Source organism: Harpia harpyja, chromosome 17, assembly GCF_026419915.1.
Source record: "Harpia harpyja isolate bHarHar1 chromosome 17, bHarHar1 primary haplotype, whole genome shotgun sequence".
Classification (NCBI taxonomy): domain Eukaryota; kingdom Metazoa; phylum Chordata; class Aves; order Accipitriformes; family Accipitridae; genus Harpia; species Harpia harpyja.
This window is the reverse complement of record NC_068956.1, coordinates 19869794-19878943: the sequence shown is the minus strand read 5'-3', so window position 1 is coordinate 19878943 and position 9150 is coordinate 19869794. Positions and strand designations below refer to the sequence as shown.

Here is a 9150-nt window from a genome sequence, read left to right as displayed (position 1 = left end):
GAAAGAAATATGCTTTTCCCCGTAATTGCGTCATTCTTTGGTTTTTTTTTCCCCTGCAATTTCTCCAAGGACTGACATTTTTATTTCTTAGACAAGTCATTGAGAATTCCCATGCCAGTCTAAGTAATCCCTCAGAATCGAATGTAAATGACTGCTCAGCAGTACCAATGGCAATGGAAAACCAGGTTGTTTCAAAAATGAACAGCATAAGAATTAACTGAAACTAAGTACATTTTGACTTGGGTGTACACCCTCTCTGTCCTCTCTCCAGCATCCTACTGGATATTGTGCTTCTTTAGTATGAAGACTTCAGAACGTGTTGTTAAAATTGAGGTAAGAAACTCTCTCCAGTGGCACTGTGGGAAAAAAAGTTTCATATTCTCAAACAACCCCTTTTCCCTAGTGAAACATTGCCTTTTGCTTAAAGAAAACAGCACAGGATTATACTGAGTGGAGAAGATTTTTTCCAACCTTTTTCATACAAAAATAAAATATCAAACAGAGCGCTGAAGGCAAGCAGTGAAGGTTAGTAGCATGGAGGTTTATAACACAGGTCAGGTGGAGAGTCACCAGTTTCTTTCAGAGAAAGTGTAAAATGCACCATTAAATGGGAAATAATAATTCGTTCTGCAAGGTCAGCGCCTCCCTGCAGGAGTTCAGCAAACATCAGTATATCTGAAGCATTACTGTTTTATTAGCGTGTTTAATTTTGGCACTGAGAATGAGGTGACTGAACAGAGGTGCCCAGCTGGCCATTAAAAGTGGTCTACCAAGGACTAGTTCTCTAGGCTCACTGGATATTTTTGAGCATGTGAGGAGCTCTCAGGCACTCTAATAACTTGAAAGAAATAAGACTGAACTTCCATCTTTGCCTGCTTCCTCTGAGAAAATCCTTTTCTTGGATGAGGCAGGAAATAAAATTAAATTATGTCATCCTTACCTTAACTGCTGACTTCAAAATTAAAGTTAGCTCTCAAAAACCCCAACGGCAGAATGATCATATTTATAAAATAGCTTTCTAGTTTCTCTCGTTCTTCAGTTTCTGAGATTCTAGAGTGTATTTGCATCATGGTTTCTCTCCTAAAAACAGGAGTACTGGAAATGTGTTTTTAAATGAAAATTTACAGTACCACCTTATTAATCATGTGGAGGGTTATAGCTATCAAGAATAACACCAAATAGTGCAAAAGCTCACACCCTGCTTTGAGTTCTCTCCTTTGTCTGTAACTTCCTGCTGTAGAAAACACATTCCCTGTTCTCACCCCCATACTGGAAAAAGAAATTGTCCACACCTGTCGCTAGATTTAATATAAATCTATTAAGCCAAGATGCCTGGCTGTGTGCTGAGTGAATTAGGGAGCACCCATCTGAGATGCTGTGCTGGCTGCCTGGAGCAAGTGGTAACACTGGGATGCAAAGAAACCAGTTTGTCGGTAAGAAAAGCAGCACATCACTATCAGTGAAGAGGCTTTCTTTACTGGGCCAAACATGCGCTTTTCTTGCTTCTCCTCTCTCAACCAGTGTGCTTTGCTGCATGGAGCTAAGGGTTGAGCATAGCACTAGTCCTGCTGGAATGTCTTTTGTGTCCACCTGTTTGCTTTGTAAATGGCTCCCCAAAGGGGGTTCACGTGCTGCTTTTCCAAATGGTGCCTATGAAGCTCTATCAGTTATCATTCTCTACCAAGCGGTGATGTACAACAGGTTTTTCCTGAGATGTTGTTAACTGTCACAACATAAATTGAACAAAGATACAAATGTAATTTATGTATTTAATACCGGTAGGGAGATGATGATTAAATTATCATTATCTCTTTGAAAACATACTGTCCCATGCAAATAGCAAACAAATTGCGCAAGCACTTTGCTCAGACTTTTACCTAAATAACGTTATTACTTGGCAACTGTGAACGCATTTGGCGTCAGACACATTAACAATGCTCTGATCTCCTCCCAAAGAAATGATGTCTCAAATAAACATTTGCTTCACCTGAGATACAGCAGCCCTGTCAAACACTGTTGGCCAACTGTAACTTGTAAGCGCTCGAACGTGCATATTTTTTAATTTCCCTCCTCCCACCCCAAGCAGCTAGCACCCTGCCATTACAGAAGCCACAGGCTAGCACGGACGCGCCAAACCGGCTGCAAACGGGGCAGAAAGCGGCTGGGAGACCGTCTGCAGGTGGGTGGGGGCAATGCGGAGCAGCAGGCGCTGCGTGGCACCGGAGCGTGCGAACGTTGGTTAGGCCACGCCTCCCTCCTTCGCTTCTCGTTAGTGTCGGTCCAGAGGAGGAGGCCGGGGTGAACCCCGGGTAGTTTCAGCCCAGCGGGAGGGGCGAGCCTGGAGGTCAGTATCCCCATCCCGGGGCTTCGTGGTCCTGTCAGTCAAGCAGCACAGGGGTCCGCTAAGCTGCTTGTGCCACCACACGATATTTGCTGTGACCTTCACCTGCGAGGCCGCGGAAAGCCTTCCACAAGTTGACTTTGATTTTGAAGCTACGAGGGAAGTTGGGGAAACTCTGTCGTAAGACCGAGAGCGTTACGGCCGGACGCTGGCTGAAAGCCGGCCTCCGGGGGCACAGGGATCTGCCGCCTCACCCCGTACGCGGGAGGCGGGCTTTGCTTCACCCCAGGGAGGGCGCTGGGACCCCGGAGTGCCCCGGCCCGGCGGGGAGGCCGCTGTGCCCCGCTGCACCGCCGGGAGGAGCCGCCGTTGCCCGTAACGCCATTTACGACAGTCTCCCGGCCTCGCTGCACGGCGGCTGCGCGGCGGTTGGTTTCCGGCGGGGACTGGCGATGGCGTCTGGGTTTGAGAGCGAGCGGAGCTTGGCGGAACGTAAGGAGCAGCGGCAGGCGCTGCTGGCGCAGGTGGGGTGCCCGGCCCGGTCTCGCCTTTCCCCGGGGACCGCTTAGCCCCTCTCCCTCGCTCCCCCAGGCCGGGTGCTGGGGCCGTCTCGTCTTGCGCGGGGTCGGTGCGCTCCTGAGGGCGGCCCTGGCCGCCGCCTCCCGCCCGCAGGCCCGCCAGCGGCAGCTGGAGGAGGGGGACGCCCTGGGGAGAGCCCCTTCTGCCCCGAGGGGAGCTGGGCTGCGGTACCGGCAGTGGCAGAAAGCAACCGGGAACTCAGCTTTGAGTGGCAACCGCCTGAGTTCATGCGTTTTGCTCCTTGTAGTGGTATTGAGCTACTTGGTTTTTCACTTATTACGTGCTTCTGTGCGTACGCCTTTGGAAAGAGTCAGGGTCGGTCTTCTTTACACCCTCTCTTCAGATATTTGTATACATTGATAAGATGACGCCACCCCCGCTCCCTGGCCTTCTCCTCTAGGCTAAACAGTCCCAGCTCGCAGCTTTTCCTTAAATGAGATATAAAAGGCAACTCTTCTTCCATCTCTTCCTGGCCTGTCTTTCCTAAGAGTCAGTATCCCTCCATTACAGCACTCTGGTCATGGAGTAGTAGTAACTTGAACAGAAGTGGGACAGCCTGTTTTCATGGAGCCAGGATGTTACTTGCTTGGTTATATCTTGCTGTAATGTTAGTTGAGAATTAGGAGGCTCCTACTCGCAGATGCTTTGATAGAGTTGCTGTGACTTTGAGACCTGTGCTAATCCTGATGCATTTTATTCAAAATCTGCCTATACACCATGCTTGGTACTTGTGTAGTAAGCTGCTGATTCTTGTTGTAACTTGTAGGTAGACTGAATGATAAAATAGTAAATGGCACATCAGTTAGATGACATGACTTGTTTTGAAGTTTAAGGAGTGGGTGATAACTGTATGGAAAGGAAAGTGTAAGAGGAGGACAGGGTATGGAAAAAGTATGAGGTTGTGATGATGGGCTTTTGAGAGGGAAGGCCAAAGTAAGCAGCAACCAGATCTTACTGGGCAAAGATATTTTCAGAAAAAAAGTAATGAGAAAATGGCCTGAATAGCCTGAGGCTTACACAGTAGTGATGTCTTTTCTCAAGGCAAAGAGGGAAGACAGAGATTGGACTTCAGGTAATATATTGTGTCTCTCTTGCACAGTTGTGGAACTGTTTCTACGCAATAGAAGTTCCCTTCAGTGACTTTGCAAGTGTGGGATGATCCTGCTGCACTGTGTGCTTCCCCCTTTTTGAGAAGCAGTTGAAGGGAAATTCCTTTAACTTAGTAATTGTTGTGGACACATATTTAGCTAACGGTCGCAAGAGCGTTCCAGATGCCTTTAGAAGGCCTTGAACAGAATAAACAAGAAGACAAAAAAAGAAAGATACCGATTAGAAAAACACAGGTGCGCATTCCACAATAAAGGGAACTTGGCACAAAGAACCGCAATTTGGCAGTTTATCTTGACCAATTAGACTGAGACAAGTTTCGCATGTTTTAGTTGTTATAACCAATCATGTCCTATGTTTGTGCACGTGTACAGAGTTAGTATAACCAATTATGTCTTATGTTTATGCGCGTGGACACTATATGCTTGCATGCGGCAACCAATCAGAGCTTTTAAGGAGCTTAGAGTTTTGTATAAGAATGATCAGCTATGCTCAATAAACTGGCGACTTTGATCATCATATTGGTGTGCTGTCATGCGTCCCTGCATGGAATTTCTCTACAAGTAATAGTGAATCATACTGTCCTGCAAAAGTTTGTTGTTGTTGTTAAGATGTCTTTTGCTTTACTTGAACTGCTGTATGATACATTTAAGAGTGCTCCTTTGCTCCAGTCAACCTCTTGGATGTTCAGAAAATACTCTTAACTGGAAGCGAAACTTATGTAGGAAACCATTATACTACTTTACCTTTTCTTCTCAGTTGGTGCCACTTGTACGGCAAGCTATCTGGGGCAATGCCACTCTCTTAGAATCATAGAACAACCCTGGTTGGAAGGACCTTGAAAGTTTACCTGGTCCAACCTTCTGTGGGAAGGGGAGCCTAGATGAGATTATCTAGTGCTCTGTTCAGTCACGTCTTAAAATCTCTAGTGATAGGGATTCCACCCCTTGTACTCTACATGTGGCTCCCTCCTTGTGAAGGGAGAGCCTCTGTCCTCTTTACAGGTGTCCTTTAAGTCCTGGAATACTGGGATGAGGTCCCCCCCTTTAGGTCTTTTCTCCCTGGAGAAGAGACATCTAACTCCTTCAGCCTTTCCTCATAGGGCAGGTTCTCCAGCCCACTGATCATCTTCGTGGCTCTCCTTTGGACCCTCTCCAGTCTGTCCATGTCTTTCTTGAATAGTGGGGGCCAGCACTGGACACAGTACTCCAGGCACGGCCTGACAAGCGCTAAGTAGAGTGGGATGATCACGTCTCTATCGCTGCTAGTGATGCCCATGCAAATGCAGCCCAGGATCCAATTTGCCTTTGTTGCTGCAGCAGTGCACTGCTGACCACTGTGCAGCTGGTTGTCCACCAGGACCCCCAGGTCCCTTTCAGCAAGGCTGCTCCCCAGCCACACAGATCCGAACCTGTACTGGGCTCTTAGGTTACGTCATCCTAAGTGCAGGACCTTGCACTTGTCTTTGTTAAACTTCATACAGTTCTTGCTAGCCTGCTCTTCCAGCTTCTCCAGGTGTCTCTGTAAGATGTCTCACCCTTCTGACGTGTCCACCTCACCACCCAGTTTGGTGTCATCAGCAAACTTGGTGAGGGTGCTTTCAGTCTCATCATCCAGATTATGAAGATGTCGAGCAGTGTGGGGCCCAGTATTGATCCTGGGGGACCCCACTTGTGACAGGCATGAGTAAAAACATTGGTAAATGGTTACTTTTTGTAAAAGCTTTTTACAGTATCAGGTGTTATTGTAGTAGTTTATTAAATAATCATTTTCCTCTGTTCTCATTTGCTTCTATTCGCATCAACAGTTTAACATGAAATAAAAGTGTTCTGTGAGGATGTTGTTTAAAAATTTTGATGTAACTTCCTCTTTCCAAATATCTGTGGATGGGTTTTACATTTTTGTTAATATCTCTAAAGTACTGTTAATTTGAAGCAAGAAGTCTAGCATTAAACACTTCTGTGATGTTTTTGTAGTAACTGGATTGTGTTATTAAATATGCTGCAGTCTGTGGAAAAGGCAGTAAATTTGTATTTAACCTCTCATTGTGTAAGGTCAGTCTCAATTCAGGGAGGTAGTAAAGCTGAGAAAGGAGGTTTGGTTGCAGTAGTGTTGGGAGAAATGCTACAGCAATGAGCCAAACTACTCATAGAGAAAAGGTTGAAGTCAGGGATGAGAGCACTTACTCATACAGATGATGTGCAGGGAAAAGGGGCGAAGGTTGGTTTTGGCAGAGTTTAAGTTGGTACTAGAAAGCATGGTATCTTGAGCGTAGGGGCTATGCTTCTTACTGTTAGGATATGTCTCAAGAGGTCTTTGATGGTAATGTAGCTTCATAGGTCCTAACTCTCAGTGTTAATATGTTCTTGTAGGTTTAGATGCTGCTCATCAGCCTTGTTGAAGAATATTAGAAAAACTGTTTTGGAGGTTTTAGAATGAAACTAAATCTGGTGTGTTTTCTTATCAATAGGATGCACTCTATTACAAGGTATGTATATAGGACCTGTGTTGAATTTTTTTTTTTCTTTGATTTGAACAAGAAACAGAGCATTGTATTGTTCAGTGTGTTTTTAAAATGCCATGAATACAAATTACTCCTAGATGGAAATCTTAAAAACATATCTGCAACTTTTGTGCGATGCTAAATAAAACCAAAATCACAACCCTAATTTTCTGTATACAGCAGTGGGCTCAGAGTTGACTATTTACCACTCAGGACTAATGACTGGGGATTGAATAGCTCTATAAAGATGCTACATCATTGCTCAGACAAAAGCTAATCAAGTGTTAGAAGTTGCTGGGAAAGCAACAAAGAACAAAGGAAATGGTTACACAGACAAATTACTGATTTCTGTATAATATCAAATAGCATATGCAGTCCTGGTCCCAGCATCTCAAAGAGAACTGAATAAACTTGCAGGAGGTGGGAAGAAAGGTGTCAGAGATGATCTTGGTACAGACTGTCCAAGGAGACTAAAGGTTTTGAGATGGGGAAAAATAGGCTGAAAAAAGTTAATATGAGAGAGTTCTGTATAATCATAAGTGATATGGAGAAGGGAATAGAGAATTGCTATCTGCTGTTTCTTTCAACACAAGAACTATGTCCCATTAAGGGATTTGCAGGTAGCCAGCTCAGAGCAGACAAAAGAAATGAACTTTCAGATGATGCACAGAGAACTTGTAGGGCCTCTTGTATAGCATGTTGCAAATACTGACACTTCACTTCTATCCAGACAAGAGTAGCCTAAAAGCAAAAATATATGTTGGTAGTTATTAACTGAAAAGCTGCTGAGCCTCAAATTGCTGGAGGATACAGGAATATTTTGGAGATGTCTTGCTTTGGGCTTAACCCTGTATTTACTTCCGTCAGCTTCCCTGGACATTACTGGATGTTTTTCAGTTGGGGTACTAGCTTAGATTCTCAGTTCTCAGAATGACAGAGTGCTGAGAAATTCAATCCAGGGAAGCAGGATGGAGTAAAATTTGTGAAATACCAGGCACTATGGTTTTACAAGTCAGTTTTTTTTGTGGAGTGCAGGAAGGGGTCTTGAGACAATGACATTGTTTTCTACAGGATTTAACCATTAGAGGTGTGTGGTCCCTATATGGCCATTGAGAAACTCTTGCAATATGACTTTTCAGCTTCTTTATTGAAAGTGCACATTCTGGAGTCTGTGTTATTTTTCCATGGTATTATCTTTCCACTTTGAGCAACCTAAAGCTAAGGCAGACTCCATGACTTTCAGGGATTCGCTTGGGTGCATTGGGTAGCACTGAAAATGTACATTAGTGATCAGATGTTTTCCATTGCTGTTGCTTGTGGAATTGCTGTGTTCATCATCATATGTATGTCCTTGAACTATTTCTTTTCCTTGCAGTAAGAACTAAAAGTTGAAGTAAGGAGAGGACATGCTGAAGGTTGGTAGTTTCCCCCCCATCCTCCTTTCTGTACCAGAGTTTTAGAATGTGTTAGCAAAAGTGTATAATAAGCAATTTTATCCTATTCAAGTTGATATGGGACACAGGAAGTTATAGAGTTTCCTTTATCCCTATTTTGGCTGATAGAGAAATTTAGGAATGAAACTTTTTTTTTAAAGAAAAAAACCTCTTTACATGTTTCTTCTTCCCATTTATGGACTGAACAACCTAACATTAAGCTATGTAAAATGGCAAAATTTTTAAGACTTCTTATGTAGCTACTCTGTTATTTCTGTGCAAAATCAGTTTAGCATTTTGTAACATGGAAGCATGAGGATGTCTTGGTTGCCATGTCAGTACTCTGCTGTCTGCTATTCAGAAATGGAACTGACTTGCTGCCAACTTTTTGCTGACAGAATAACATTTCTGTCTTCCTTGAAGTTGAGACACGCTGTAACTTGCAAAGCCTGGAGATGAATATATATATAAAAAAATATATATATAGAGGCTATAGATGTGTGTACATATAGGATATAGATATATATGTAATGTGCTAGTATATATGTAATATGTACTGGTACTTCAGACATGTGGTGACATACTACCATTTAAAATAGCATTTGATACAGTGGTCAAATCTATATTTAGCTTAAATAATTGATGTTGTCCCCATTAAGTATCACACATTTAGCAATAGTCAGTACTTAGCTAAATTTGAACTCCATTTTTGTTTCTTATGTTTTGAACTTTTCTTAATAAACTCTCTTTGGAATTAAGTTAAAAACAGATTTTCTTATGTGCAGGCATGAAAATCTTTCTTCTTCTCTGTCTGTTCAGAAAAAGAAGAAAGCAGAAAACAGACAAATGAAAATAACTAACTGCCCCTTGGGGGTGCTCTGCCTGAAGTTTTATGCAGGAAAAATGTTGCAAATGGCAAATTAGTTGGTAGGGTTTTTTTGCTTCCCTGCTTCTTACTGGGGAAGGAAAACCAGTCCTCAGTTGAAGAAAATGAAGTATTTCTGAAGTTTATGAACTCCTAAAGATGTTCATCTATTCATTAGAAGAGGTATATTATTGATAACATCAGTAACTGAGAACGGATTAATGTTTTAAGTGTATTGACTTTCTCTGCTTTACCCAGGTTACTTTGATTACGGTTAGACTGCCTGCTGCTATAGTGGTGGAATAGAACTGGGAGAAAACTA

The 9150-nt window shown here is 43.3% G+C and overlaps 1 protein-coding gene across 4 annotated transcripts in view; it reads left to right on the top strand.

Annotated features, from left to right (window-relative positions):
* The first annotated feature begins 2733 nt into the window (after window positions 1–2733).
* CWF19L2 (CWF19 like cell cycle control factor 2) overlaps window positions 2734–9150 on the top strand; it is a 99869-nt gene continuing 93452 nt past the window's right edge. The window contains exon 1 of one of the 4 annotated variants that reach the window (XM_052812551.1): window positions 2734–2865. In XM_052812551.1, the coding sequence (XP_052668511.1) occupies window positions 2794–2865 (72 nt within the window). In that variant the 5' untranslated portion in view covers window positions 2734–2793. Of the gene's footprint in view, window positions 2866–7921; window positions 7946–9150 lie in introns of those variants that run through there. The other 3 variants (XM_052812548.1, XM_052812549.1, XM_052812550.1) reach the window with 3 other exon arrangements.